Here is a 15,542-nt window from a genome sequence, read left to right as displayed (position 1 = left end):
GACCCCCTCGGAAAGCTCTCTCTGTCCCTCCCTCCCTCACTCTCTTTCTCTCCACTCTCCCTTTTTAAGGGGATCCCTCGCATCGATTCCGGCCCCTGGGACGAATCGATTCCCCGTGACCCATTTAAGTGCAGTCGGGTCGAATGAATCGATTAACCCAATCCGAATGCTTAGGATTGTGTGTGTATCGAGGCTTGTGTTTTCTTTCTACTCGTTCACTCGGCGCCAAGGTTTAAACACTCTGGGAATCAAAATACATATTACGTTTCGAATCAATACGTGCGGAGGTTGAAGCGTTCCCAACGCTTACCTTTTAAAACTTGATCGTGCGCGAAATATTGATTCCCGGTTAGCCCTATTCTTTCTTCCCCACGCCCTTTTAAGTCATCTACGTAATGAAGGTGCCAACGCTGAACTCCACGATCCTCCATGGTTGATTCAAAGGTTGCCTCGTGGAAGCTACGAGAAATGTCTCCATCTACTGATTTTTTTCAACATGATAGCTGTTTCGTTAAACTCTGTTTCAATTGGAAGGTTTGTGAAAGTCTACTCAAACTTTTGAAGAGTTCTTCAGATATTGTCGATTCATGATTTCTAATTATAATTATCGGAGCAGCCATCAAAGGCAAAAACTTTACAAACCCGATGGTGGAAGTTCCGCTGATACTTCGATTCGTTTAATGGTCCTCAAACGAAAAGTCGACGCGAAGCTATTTCCTTTCTCCGCTTGACGATTTGCGTACGTACCTAACCATTTTCAGTAAAGCGTACCTAAACACTTCGGAAGAATATGCTCGAATTATTTTTACCTACCCACTCAAAAAAATCAGTAGATCTTAAAAATCAGTATCAGTAATCAAAATAAATAAATAAATATACATATATTTAAATTTATATATATATATATATACATATATATTTATTTATTTACTTATTTATAGTTAATAATTTTAAAAAAGGCAAATAAAAATAACTAACATTAATATTTTGGTGGTCCCATGCACCTTCATCTGAGTACGAGGAGGGGCCCTCGACTCCTCGTACTCTGATAAAGGTGGCTGGGGCAGCCGAAATATTGAAGTAAGTTATATTTATTTTTATTAATCCTTTATAAAAAACTTTTAACTGTGTATGTATGCGTGTGCATCGAACGATGGTGAACGGCCTAAATGTGCTATCTTTACAATATATATGTATACACACCCACACACAAGATCTGTCCCAATAGGAGTAGGACTTATTTCTCTTCCTTCGTCCTTCGTCCTTCGACCTCAAAAAGTGGCGAAAATCTCGCAAGAGTGAAGGTTTTGTTGGATACAGATCGCAGATTAAGTGTTCGCGTGGTTTCTGATGAACTTGGCATCCCTTAAAGTGATGTGCATCCACTCGTGGACGAAAACATATGTGCATGAGAAAGGTGTTTGCGGAGTTGGGCCCGTGAGTGCTCTCTGAGTAACAGAGTGAGAAGCAGACTACCTGGCCAGGCACAATGTGGCAACCCTGACACAGCAACCCTACAGCCATGACGTTGGCCCACCAAACATTCCTCTTCCCCCGCTTCAAATCCATGCTGAGAGGACGTCACCACGGCTCGGTAGAAGCGTTACAACGGTCCGTGAGAAGGGAGCTTAGCAACAATCCGGGCACCGCCTTCCAGAAGGCGTACGATGCGTGGAAAACCCGATGATTGAATATATATTCATTCACATGGAAATAGATATAAGGAAAAGGGAATGTGTGTGTATATCTGTATATCTATATAAAACATACTCGCCTTCATCCCGACCAACATCCCTATATAGTATCTATTCCTACCCTTCTCTTGTTTGACAAATATTCTCCCCTCTATCACAGACTTCAAAATCCCACTGCCGATCAATATATTTTTCATCCACCCTGAGGGCGCGGGTTCAAATCCCGGCGGTGTTGAATATTTTTCAGAGATATCTCGATCCCTACTTGAGGTGCTTTGTGGAGGGCACTTTGAGTGAGTACGCCGTCCGTCGGATTGGACTTTAAACTGCGGACCCCTTGGCGCCTTTCGTAAAGAGTAGGCTAATGCCGACGCCGGGTTTCTCTCCACCCTTCATCCTTTCCTGTCCATCCCCTATAGCGAAAATGACCTCAGCTGTCGGTCGCCTCCCCTAAAAACTACTACTACTATTTTTCATCCATTTTTCCTGCCTCTTTATGATTTCTGCTAACAATCTCCTCTCCTCGCCCACCATGCCCAGCACTTCCTCATTAGTTTTCATTTCTGTCCACTTCGCCTTCTCCGCACCTACATTTCAACATTCTCCAAACTATATCTATCAACCTGCTTCACTAACCATGTTTCCGCGCCGCACATAACTACGCTTCATATCAAAGTTTTTTATGAGATGTTTCTTAACATCCTTAATCAGCGTCCCTTTCATCAATTCCCGCCCCTTTGTGAAAGCCTCTTTGCCTAATGCAATTCTTCTCCTTTTTTTCTACTACTTTGACCATTTTAGTCCAAACACTAGATACATCAACTGTTCTACCTCCTCTAGTTTTTGCCGTCCTATGTTAATTTTAAGCTTAGCGATTCTCCCTTATGGAAACCCGCTAAAACTCTGTTTTATGTATACTGACTCTCATCCCTTATATATCGTACAGAATTTCCAAGTCACGTAGCAGTGCTTGTAACCCCTTAGCTGACTGACAAACTAGAGCTTGGTCATCAGCGAACCTAACTAATTTTACAAATTCCCCGCCGAATTTCATTTCTATCTGTACGAGTATATATGCGAATAATCTTATGTCTACGATGCCACTATGCGGAGGAAATGATTAAAGAGGCATTGGAAGATTCTTCGTTCGTTCATTCGTCAGTTCTTGACGTTTTCGTCAGTTCTTGATGTTGAAGGGCGGCCTGAACGGGGCTTGCCTTCAAGTGACATTTCACCATTTTTTAAACTTGTAAACCACTCGCAGACTCTGGTTTTGCTTCGGGCAGCTGCCCCGTAAGCATTCTTGAGCATTACAATAGTTTCCGCGGCCGATTTCTCCAACATGAAACAAAATTTCACTGCATCGCGTTGCTCTTGATAATCCGCCATCGCGTTTTTCGCCGAAATGAAAAAAGTTGTTTTACTGAAACAGCTCTCACGGACGGGCCGATCCAGTCACAGCGACGGCGCTGCGTATACTGACGCAGGTGGCGTGAGCCTGACGTACGACCGGCCGAACAAAGGTTTCCCCCACTCTCGATCCCCACCGCAGCCCAGTTTCCGTGACTTTTGGGTCCCCCTCGTTTATATATCTTCGAAACAGAACGCTCTTCGGCGACGCAGAAATATAATAAAACAGATTTTTAAAACACAGAAACACAGAAGAAAGGACACTCACATATGTAGCTTTGACGTTTTGACGGCACGGCCGTCATCATCAGAATCTGGGACCTAGTACAGAGTTAGTCCATAAAAATACAGTAATCAACACGAAGGTCGTTTTGGTGGGTTATGGTGTAGTTCACCCAGTAGAAAGCCCGAAATTGTGAAATTCACGCATGAGGGTAGGGGAGCCAGTGCCTTTCCCTGTGCCGGGTTATGGTTTCCCAGGAAGATCTTGTACCCGAAAAAAGTCACACAGCTTGGATGGAGCTGAGGGTGCCCAGAGAGGCTTTCTTGGGAAATGAACCCTGGCTTCCTGGCTTAAATAGACCCAACCAACTTGAAACCCTACACTACCATAAACCCTTGTTAAGTACTGCATCCTTTCTACCCCCCCAAAATCCGTCTAACATGCACATCCTGGACGGAATGAAGTAAGGTAGAAAATATGCTGTGTTGAATGGATGTTTAGCAATGTGGTTAATGATTCCTGGTCAAGCATTCCACTCAATTTTCACGATACTTCTCCGTCATATTTTCGAACTTGATTTCGCTCGTGCTTCGATCGTTTTCCTTGGCGAACGCATTTTGTAAGTATTGAAAATATTTTCTTTGGAGATTGGTATGTATTGCTGGTATCTCAAAAGAAAGGTATTGAGGCGTTCTTTTTGGGCGTGTATCTTTGGGTATCTCAGACCCATAACTTCGGTCGCAACTTAAATTATGTAACATTCCCCATCCACTTCCTAGGGTAAACATTGAAGAGGGCGCGAGGCCCCGGGTTGAGAAACTGTGAGACTTGACGTGTTTACGGCCGAAAGGGCGAGCGAAACCTCGAGAGCCCGCTCGCTGTCGAGCTCTTTTAACATGTCTCTATTGTTTCTCCCCTCTCCAAGTCCTAAAATGTTTTCTGGAGACTTTTCCAGCTCTTTCGTATCGCGAAAACGAAAGCGTCTCCTCAGAATTCTTGTTTCCTCATCCCCCTCGTAGATATGCACGCATAAATTTCACGTCCCGTGTATCTCCGCGGGGGGAGCCGGTGGAGCGCAGTTCATTTCGGACCAAAGGGAAGGATAGGGGACTCTGCATATTCAAGAGTGGTCGTCAAGGAGTGGAATCCTCGCCTCGCCCTTCCGTTGCGAAGGAGTCGAAGGTCAAACTTTTTGGGTTGTCCCATCCTCCACGCCCATGTCTTCGTTATCCTCCCGGAGGTAACTTCCTTTCTCCCACCCGCTGTACTTCTTCTTCCACCCTTCCTTCATATCTCTCTCTCTCGTGACTCATCGCCAAATCTCATGGCCAGCTTGTATACGTATCTTTTCTTCCCGTCATCCCCCTTATCGTCTTCTCCCCATCCTTCCTCTAGTTTCCCCTCTCCACCAACCCGTTCCCTCTCCCCCGCGTCCACATTTTTTCTGTCCCGGTCTCATCTTCAGGCGTTCGTATTTCGTAATTCTTTTCTTTCCTCTCTCCACACCCCCACCCCCTTTCCGCTTCCGCATCTCGCTTCCCTCCGCTCGCTTTTTTCCCTCGTCCTCCCTTTCCCAGTTTGCCCAAGGGGAACTTTATTACCCTTCTCCCTCTCCCTTTCTCTTGGCCTGGGAAATTGTCTCTTGGCGTCAGTAGTATAGCCCCGGTTTTTGGCGCCCTGGAAAAGTTCCCATTTATCGCGATCCCCGGGCTCTCACCGCGGTCCCAACTCATCCACCCGCCCTCCCTCCCTAGATGTAGAGAACCGGAGATCAAAGGCCTTTTCCCCACCCTCCCTGGTGTACGCATAAGAGAGATAATTGCTATGGAGTTCTAGCCGCTCTAGAACTTATTATTGGCCATAAACGGCGTGATTAACATTGCAAACCGTTTATTTTTTTTATTTTAAACCCTCCGTGGAGGGTCTTTAGTCCACAATTCCGATTTTTTTAAATTATTTTTTTCACTCTTAATATTTCTGACGGCTTATTTCGCAGATTTCACAATTGGTTTATCCTCGGAGTGTGCGTCTTTGGAGTCTTAGGCAATTATAATCATGCCGTCGTACTTAACCGTGAATAATTTATCGCGATTAGATTTGGATTTCGGCTCTGCGAGAGATAAAAATGAGATAAATGCTATGTGTCGCAATGATAGTAACTGCAGAAGTAAGGCTCAATCTTTTATCTTTTATGGTATCTCCATATTTTTGAAAATGAGGGACTTTTTTGCTCTTATATAAAGTCAAGTTTCCAATGTGATTGAAAAAAAGCACTTTTGAAGGTTTTGAGAGAGAGATTTTAAAAGGCGACTTAGTATGAGTGAGGAGAATTTCGTTTAAAAGCGAGCCAATTGCTTGAAAAGTCATTGTCAGCCACGCTTAATTTCTTTTTAGTTCCTCGATGGCATCTTTTCCTTGCCGGAACAAATGTCATCACAGTTATCAACCTTTATTTCAGGTTGTTTCAGACTGTGCTGAAATTTGAAATATTTTTCTTTAGATATTCCCACTTTCTCCGAATTATTTTACCGGCATTATTTTATAATTTAAATGAATCTGTATTGACCCTGGTTAAAGCAACCACGATAGTGGTTTTGTTTGGGATCCAGAGACTGAATCAGTTAAGTTTACAGTACTACATGTTCGTGTGATCGGTATGCCCTCGAAGATATGTGTGATATGTTATTATACCTTTAGCCTTATCATGAATTTATTCATTGGAAGAATCACAATTGAGTCGTTGAAAACGTAAGTCCCCCCCTGAATTATTAGGAAGCGCATGAAGCGATGGAGTTGGCAATAGCTTTCCCGTGAGTCTGAAACCAACAGTGCAAAAATGTATGTAACTTTCCCACACTTGTGCCAAATATGCAGAAGAGGAGGTCGCGTTTTTCATCGGAGCCCATCAACGCAGTAGGCTCTAAATTACGAGGGTCATCCGGAAAGTAGTACCCGTTCGTGCCGCATGAAGTGCTGACGACGCGAGTAGCCGCTGGACGAGGTCAGATAGCTTCAGTGGCTTGTCTGCCTTCTCTGAGCCAAGTTGCGTGACGCTAGCATTGCCTGTGTTGTTTCTGTGATTGTTTACAATGTTTAAAAAAATTGAGAACGCCGCCAGTTGTGAAGTGAGGGCAGTGATTAAATTCCTCAATGCAAGAAACGTTCGCCCATGTGATATTCATCGCCAATTAAAGGAGGTGTATGGAGACAATGTAATGGACGAGTCGTCTGTTCGGCGGTGGTGTCGCAACTTCAACATGGGGAGGGGGAACACACACGACGATGAGCGTTCGGAGAGACCGTCTGTCATTACAGACCAACTGGTGAGCTCAGTTGACGAATTCGTGAAGAACGATCGGCGCGTCACAATTGATGACATCTGTGAGCATTTTCCCAATGTTTCTCGAACAATTGTTCATGAAATTGTTAAACACCATCTGCATTATGCAAAAATTTGTGCAAGATGGGTCCCTCGCGTATCTCAATGAGCTGGCGGCGAAGGACTATGCAGCAGGAATACAGAAACTTGTCACACGTTATGACAAATGCCTTAATTTGCTTGGAGATTATGTTGAGAAGTAGTTTAAAGTATCCTCTTTCAAATAAAATTTTTTATGTTTGTTAATATTTACTTTTGTGTCTTTATTTCACGAACGGGTACTACTTTCCGGATGACCCTCGTAGTAGTAGTAGTAGTAGTAGTAGAAGAGTTGTGAATACGGTCAAAAATAAAATGTATGCGTGAGTCTTATATTATTGTAGAAGTAGTTTCGCAAAAGTAGTGTTGGCAGTGAGTTATCATTTTTAACTTCAACTCCAATCGCATTTATCTTAATATACTGCAGTGTTATGCCTCTTTTAACTGCCGTGCCAATGTCTTCAAGTTGGCAACCGTATAAATTTTGCTCCGGAATATTACCAAAGCCGTCCTTGTTACTTAACGGCGTGTCGTCCGAGTCCCACAAAGTCATGTCGGGTGCCACCGATTTTACTGTCACTGTGCCCCTTGAATTAGGATTCGCGATACACGAGTCTTGCACAACACTGAAGAGAGGGACCATATCTTCATCGCCGGTCTCTCACCCTCTCTCTATCTCTCAGCCCATTTTTACGACTCTCTTTACTCTCCTTCTGCCTCCTCCTACTCCACCCCCGTTAGGTCTAATTGCATTCCACTTCATCCTTCTCTCCGTGCGTTTTTTCCCTCCGGTTCCCCCCCCCAAACCCTTCCTCCTCCGCCTCAAACACACTCCCTCCCTCTCCACCCAACATCTCCTCGCGTCCTCCACGTACTTTCCCTCCTCTCGCTCCACTCATGGGAACTCGTCCCCTTCCCTCCCCATCTTCCGCAACCCTCCTCCCCATTCCCGGACCCTTCGTAGCCCCCCCCCTTCCTTTCCCCGCCATGCCCCACCCTGGGGCCCGCGTGTCCCGAGCCCGCCTCCCGTGCCCCCCCTCCCTGGCCTCCGCCTCCCCCCTCTCTCGCTCTCTCCCCATTCATTGATCCGTCGAGCATCGTCACCCGCCAGGCTGTAGTCCTCCGCCGCCGCTTCGCCCCCTTCATTCGCCCCTCCCCCCGCCACGCCCCTCTCTTCCCATCCCCCCCATCTCAACCTCTTCGAATACCCGCGCCGTCGAACGTAAAGAGTACGATGCATTCCGCAACGTGGAGATCTCTGAGCGCTCCGGTCCAACCCTTCCCTCTCTCCTTTCCTTCCTCCTCACCCGGGGGGCTATGGTGGAATGGCCTTGGGGGTGTGAATTACTCGGGGATGAAAGGGGGAGGGTTTTGCTTTTTTCCTCCACTTTGCTCTCATAATTTTTTGTTACCCTCCTTTATCCCGAGGTGCAAAGGGAAGGAATTGGTGGCAAGAGGGAGATGTTTTTCGCCTGAGGGCGGGCGGAGTGTGGAGACCCACTCCTCCAAACCCCCCTCCCCCCCTTGCGTCGGCCCGGTGGGAGATGGCGGAAGGAGGAGGATTTTGCGAAAGCGTGGTGCACTCCCCATGGAAAAGGGCGGACTTTTTTTTCGGGACCGCGGGGAGGGGGAGCGTCGTCATTTTGTCCCAGTTTCGACGCGAGGGAGAAAATTTTACGGGGTTTTCGGGGGCGGGGGGGGCATTGCCTCTGGTGTGGGACGAATATTTTCATTTGGGGCCCTAGGGTTTCGGCGAGGGGATGGCGAAAGTGGTGTCGGGAGCAGCGATAAGAGGCCGGTACTGGAAACTCTCCGAATGTGACGGGAGATGTGGGCGGTTTGGACGCGAAATGAAATCGTCACCTTGGACAAAGGTCCCTCGACCCGCCGGCCATATTTGGTCCCCGGACCAATTCTCCGTCAAGTTGGACTGTTAGGAAAACTCTTCGGATTGCCCAATGCCCCTCGGAAGAATTTTCTCGAAACTGTATTCGTGTTTATCAGCTTTCGTATTGTAGTAAACCGAAGCGTATAATGCACATGTTTTACGATAAGCGCTGCCAAGAACATGCTTAGTTCGCATTACGCAGTCTAGGTTATCATTTCGATACCATATATTTCTTCTTTTTTAAGAAATGAATTTATTTTGTAGGCTAAGTTTATTCTCCATTTAGATGAGCAGTTAACATTGCTGCACTTTATTGTCACACTGAGTTCCTTACGTCCGTCTCGACCTCATTTGATACAGCGGACGCGACTAAGAGAACTCAATTTAAAATTGATCAGGGAGGTTTGCAACCGACTCTCGAATCAACTCAATTAAAAAAGGATAGCAGTCATTGCTCTGGGTCAGAATTATTGGTTTGCCATTCTTGTCATTGAGATAATAGTATGTTCGCCTTACTGGGAAAGTCAAGAAGTCCAACTGTGTGAGAGGCTAATTGATTTTTTTAATTTGGGACGATTCAGTGCATCTCTGCGGAAGTTTCGCCAGTGGCGTTCGCTGTTGGGTAGGTATATCCTTAATGACCGTATATTGTAGGCTCAGTAATGGTAAATTGATCGAAATTGACATATTTAGGACGTATTACTAATTGACTGGTGCGAATAACGTCTCTTGGAATCTTCGTAAATTACTTGCTATTCAACTCAAGGTAGTATACACAGGACCTGTATTAGATGACTGCTTTGGTGTCCTCCGACTGCCGAGATCGTGTGGTAGTATGCCAGAGGAAAGCTGTGCAAGTGCTGTGGATTTGGGGGGAATATTGTGAATTTTCTTCCTTCCGTGGGTGGTTTGCTTTCTTGTAGTCAGTGATTTGTGATCGCCGTGCTTCGCACCTGTTCAAATAACTCGAACTTGATCCCTCCGATCAGTGCAATGAGGTATTTTTTTAAACTTCCACCATACTATGGGTTACACCCACCATGGGTTAAATGGAAGAAGGGACCATTTGGTCTCAATTTCGCCCAAATAAAGACCACTATCTATCTATCTATCTACTATGAAGAGTTAAAATTTTTATTGGTATTCGCCTATCGTGTAATCCAATGCTAATGTTAGAGATGACGCTGCTAATGATATGAAACTACATTAAAAATGTTGTTATGATTTTCTTAATCCACCCTTTACCGATAGACATTTCAGGTGACTTCGGATGACTGCGTAGTGTTAGATCTTACTAACTTTTCACGCGTACGTATTGGTAAAAATTGTGTCCTCTTTTCCACCAACTTACGCTGGCAATGACTTCTGTTTAACGCTTGGCAATTTAAGTCGTGTTAGAATCATAATTTTCGTGCGGCCTCTTTCGCCGTGTGGATTGGAGAAATTGTTTCGCGATCTTAGCCGGTGGCGGCGTGGGCGAACCGTGATGCGGTATCCGTGAATTCACTTTCACCAGCATCCTTCCCCCGTACTAATTATGCGACCGTCTCCAAAAATAGGAGCCGTAAAACCCTACGGTGTACCAATCCTCAACTCTCAAACTACTTTGACCAGACGACAATCTTTATAGCGGACCGCTACTTTAAATGAAGTGCGTACTTTATTTTTAGCAAATGGAGCACCACACTTGGAAAACTCGGGGGCTCCAACCTCACCGAAACCATCAGCCTCATTCCCAAACTTGGTTTCACGGAGCATTAAGGTTCGGGTTCCGTTGTTCCTTGGGGCGAACGCCTTTAGTGTTGTTCCTCGTCATGTCAAACTTTGGGGGAATGCAGGGAGGGACCTTGGGGAAAAAGGAAGACTGCTACTTAAGCTCGTGCTTGGAGCTAATGCAGACAGACATGAGCTCAGTTTTAAAGTTTTCGTCCTGTGTTTATGCAAAAGGGGACGATTTTTCTTAGGAATCACGCCTTCAAATCACATTAAAATCGCATCGTCTGTTACAATGTAGGGAGTATTTTTATTTAAAGCCAGAGTTGATCCATGTTTTCCATCGTAAAGATCGCTCTCAAAATTATTACATTGGACTCCCCGAGTTCCCGCCGGAATTCTGATCTACTTTCGAATCTCGCATTTGTATTTATGCAGTCCTCCCCAGACGAAATGGAATGAAAGTAAACCCTTTCCCGAGTCTGAAGCATTAATCAAAGCACAATTAATCAAATGAAAACTCCACTAGAGTGTCTACGCGGCCGTTATCTTTCAAAAGTCGCTCGCTTCGTCGTCTCGGTTTCCTGAAAATCCGTAATCCCTCCCGAGCGCAGGATTTTCATTGCACTTCCATGGTTTCGTTGTAGCATAAATGAATTCTTTATATTTTTATATCCCTCCGCCATGTTGAACTCGGGATGGCGTCCCCTACTAAAAACGGGCTGCTGGCTCCATTTGCCCTTGTTCTGAACTTCTTGCTAACTACATCCAATCTCGTGATAAGGGTCTCTTGCAGTGTGTAATCTCTTGGGATACGTTCACTTTTTTTTCCGTCTGCGCTCTTGTTTTTGAAGTTTTATTTCTCTTCCGTTCCGTTTTTTTTCTCCCTTTGATGTTGCCAGCGCTAATCCTCTTGGTGGGGAAGGGGCGTAGGGGTGAGGGGGGGGGACTGGTGCACTGCTACTACCATGTTCTTCCCTCCCTATTCGTAGAATTGTTTTTTTTCGCCCTCCCAAAGTGTTATTTTTTTCTCGTGGCAAGACTCACTCTTCTCCCTCCCCGTAACCTCCCCCCCCTTTTCCGGCCCACCCTTTCCCTCTACCGTTTCCCTCCTCGACTCAGCCTCGCCATGCCCGTTGCCCCATTTCCACCCTCGCAAGAGGAAGCCCGCCGGAGGGTGAAGGGGCGGGAGGGATGAGGAAGGAAGCCCCCTCCCTCCCCAAGTCCTCCCACACCGCCGCCCCACGCCATGTGTCCCCGCTGTGCGTGCAGCCCGAGTCGAGTCACGACTAATGGAATGGGTTTGATTAAAAATTTCCTCTCAGACCGTTTCGAGCGCTAAGGATGAGTGGGGAGGATTCGTTCGTCTCGGCCAGGGGACCCGGAACTCCCTCAGCCGGGTCCACTCTCCCTCCGCGTCGCCGCCGTTCCTCATGGTTCCGTCGACGTCGTGGCGGTTCCCTCTCCGCTGCCCCCGCTTACTCCCCCGCGGCCTCTCCGAAAGAGCGGTTGGTCGGCTTTCGGGGGTGAGAAGAGTCAGCGGGCGTCCGCCCAGGCGAGCCTGTGTGGACTGCCCTTAAATTACGTAAGGCTATAGGGGAAGGTGGAGTGCTCCATTCCATTACGCTTCCTTACGGGGTGGGGAAGTTAGAGGGAGCCAGTCGAAATATTACGTAAGATGGCATCGCATTATTTCAACCATTTTAAATGATCAATGATCACCGACGAACGCATTGTGCAGATTCACAGTGATGAAATTGTCGCTTAAGAATTATTTAAGCATTTATCAGCTCGTCAAAAGTGTGGAAACATTTGTTTCATGTTACAGTTTTATATATTGTACGTCTACAAAATACCCCCATGGGCGTAGGGAGGGGTTAAATACCACCACAGTAAAGGAACAAGTTATTGCACGTTTTTCCACTCTAACTTTTAATTGAAGTGACCAGTAGTTAACCTTAGTGAAAAGCGCCGCCTTCAACACTAATGCGCTTTTTCTTTGAAAAAGTTACTTATTTCATATATTAACAAAAGCAACCTTAATTATATAATATAGAGAGAGAGATGGGTTCATGTCGTACGGACCCTTACAGAGAAGGGATAAAAAAAGACGAAAATGACCTTAAGTATTTTAAGGACTTCCCCCCCGGAGCAGCTGTGGGTGCAGGGCGCAGAGGTCGCGTCCCCCCCCCCAGAATGAAGGGAGGATGGAAAAAGTTGACGTAATATATAATTGATGGCAGGCGGGCCTGTAGTTACTTTGTGTGGCCGCATATCAGAAGAAATTGAAAACACTTAATAATGCCCCACACTGCTTCATAAAAGAACCCCTCCGGTTTCGATGTTAAATGGTATCTTCAAGGAGTTACAATGGCCGATGAACCAATGACCGAGCGGTCATTGAGTCATTGCAACATCGTAATGCTTTTCCGTTTTCATCAAAACGGGTCAGACTCTTTCAATATTGTGGCGTGTTTTTTTGTTTCCCCGATGGAAAAGTTGAGGGGAAAAATTTCTTTAAAATGACCCACTATAAATTCGTACGGTTATTTTAAATGTGATTTTTTTACTCTTTTTTTAAATCTTACAGTCGGAGGCTTCACGTTTTTTGAAATTGTCCATGCTGGAAAAGGAACAGAAAGAACGCTAAAAATGTCCACTAATATCTTGTATTCACGATCCAGGTTTCGGCGCACAAAATGCGAATGCCAAATGGTGTGTATTTTGCCACCCGAGGATAATCCAAGGAGTCGAAAACCGGGTCATGATAATAAAACATCAGTGGAAATTTAGCGAAAGTTCCCACTAAGATTTAATTTTCATGGCCCAGTCATTAAATTAAATATCCTCTGATATTTACTTTTCATGGCTCGGTTTTCGACTCCATGAGTCATCTTCAGGTGACAAAATACAAATCGTTTGGCATTGATATTTTTGTGTGTCGAAACCCAAATTAGTTAAATAAGATATTAGTGGAAATCACTAGTGTTCTTTCTGTTCCTTTTCCAATTTTTTTTTTTTTTTTTTTTGGGGGGGATCGAGATGGTGCGGGGGCTAACGTACTGGCTTCCCACCCTGAGGGCGCGGGTTCAAATCCCGGCGGTGTTGAATATTTTTCAGAGGTATCTCGATCCCTACTTGAGGTGCTTTGTGGAGGGCACTTTGAGTGAGTACGCCGTCCGTCGGATGGGACGTTAAACTGCGGACCCCTTGGCGCCTTTCGTAAAGAGTAGGCTAATGCCGACGCCGGGTTTCTCTCCACCCTTCATCCTTTCCTGTCCATCCCCTATGGCGCAAATGACCTTAGCTGTCGGTCGCCTCCCCTCAAAACTACTCCAATCTTTTTTTAATCCCAATGATTTCAAGGGGTAAATTTTGCCAAAAACTTTTTCCAAGCTAATCGCCTTCCGCACGATTGGTTACAAATTAACCAATCGTTAAGCTACTTTCATTTTTTTAATTGTAGAAGCATGTCGTTAAATGTAATAACTGAGGTAAATCATCGGGAAACGTTTAGCTATTTTTGTTGACAACATCTACGGATGTTACGCCGCTGTGCCCGGTTTGCGAGGGGGGGGGGGGGGGGCGCCGTCGCAAAATTCCGCATCCGCCCCTGTAGCGAGAACTCTATAGGTATTCGTGGGAAATACGAGTCATGTGCGGCGCATGTTCGAGACGTGTCGTGGATCTGAGGCCCCGTCGGGGGGTCGTGAATTGGGAGTCGACAAGGCACTGTTGAAGGCCTCGCTTCTCAAAAGGAAGGTGGCATGTCGCGGAGCTGCAGCTTGGAGGGAAACGTTTTTCGGCGATAAATCTTCCCAGATTTTCAATTTCCCACGTGTTCACAGTCGCAAAATGCCGTTCCGAAAGACGTGTCTTCTGAATGTTCTGGGCGTTGCTCTCCAAATCGATGTCGTGTGATTTTCAAGCATTCCCTTCCGAATATTTCGTATAAATATATACATATTCATTCTTCACCCGGAGAACTAAAATTTTTTATTGTGTTTTAGCATGTAATTATTTACATAGTGTTCGTGGTTGAACTGATTTAGTACCTTTATTCTTAAAATAACGCTTATAATAAATAGTTTCATCGAAGTTGCGTTGAAATGGAATGGATATCACACGTACTTAACTCCATATGTACAACTTCTATGATGAAGTCATATTTTTGTTGTTTTTACGATCACTGGTAAATATCATGCAATTAAAATGTGGACATGAGTTAAAAAAACTAAGAGTGACTTGTACCGAAATGAATGATAGATAATTAACTCCAGAACCCTTGCAGTTGCATTCTTGCCTACCAGGATGTCAAAGACATGGCTTCACTTTGGAAAGTTAGATATGTTCTCTCGTATACCTTCTTCAGTGTATGAATGTCCAAACCTGTTCTCTTCTCCCTCACTCTCTGCAGCCGACCAAGCTGCTTGTCATTCACTTTGGTATGCCAGTTTCTGCCATCATTCTGCTTCAAACATTGGCATAATATCAGTGTTAACACGAATGTTTATGTATTTTACGAATATATACTCGTATATATTTTGTCCTAAGTGCATGTAAATTTAGCTAGAAAGAGGGGAACATGGTTTTTCACTGCCATTTAAGTTCTCACTTCTGTCTAATGTCCCACAACTCACACGTTTTCGTTCTAAATAGATTCCACCTATCAACTTCTCAATCGACTATCCACCATACTTTCCTTACCAATCCATTATCTATCCTCTCACCTCAAAGGCAAGGTTTCAAAATCCATACAGCTCTATGCTATGTGTGAAAGTCCATGCTAATCTTTGATTTATGTCTTTACTTAGTGTGTGTGTATGTCATCAGTACTCTTCTTGCAAATGTTTCTTTGGTTGATTTATATCTCCTCCAAAAATCTCCATTGCTGAAGCCATTTTTCTCCTACATAAATTAGCTACATCACCTGCATTAGTCAGCACTATTCATTTTATGTGTAAACAATTTATTTCAATAATGAGTGTATACTGTTGGAGAACTGCAGGAATGGTATCTAGATTCTGATTTGTGAATTCTCTCTTTCTTTCAGTTGGACAGATTCAAGGAGCCTCCAGCCTTTGGCCCAATGTGCGATCTGCTTTGGTCTGATCCTCTTGAAGACTTCGGGAATGAAAAGAATGCTGAACATTTCAGTCACAACAGTGTGAGGGGCTGCTCGTATTTCTATAGGTA

At 45.0% G+C, this 15,542-nt stretch overlaps 1 protein-coding gene across 3 annotated transcripts in view; it reads left to right on the top strand.

Moving 5' to 3' along the window:
* Positions 1-15,542, top strand: part of LOC139700975 (serine/threonine-protein phosphatase 2B catalytic subunit 2-like) — a 779,444-nt gene that overhangs the window by 744,360 nt on the left and 19,542 nt on the right. For all 3 annotated transcript variants that reach the window (XM_071599506.1, XM_071599505.1, XM_071599504.1), the window contains exon 6: positions 15,400-15,539. In XM_071599506.1, the coding sequence (XP_071455607.1) occupies positions 15,400-15,539 (140 nt within the window). The remainder of the gene's footprint in view (positions 1-15,399; positions 15,540-15,542) is intronic.

This window comes from Hetaerina americana, unplaced genomic scaffold (assembly GCF_022747635.1).
Source record: "Hetaerina americana unplaced genomic scaffold, ioHetAmer1.1.p SCAF_11, whole genome shotgun sequence".
In the NCBI taxonomy this organism is placed as follows: domain Eukaryota; kingdom Metazoa; phylum Arthropoda; class Insecta; order Odonata; family Calopterygidae; genus Hetaerina; species Hetaerina americana.
The sequence above is the reverse complement of the archived record's forward strand: the minus strand, read 5'-3'. Positions and strand labels throughout refer to the sequence as shown.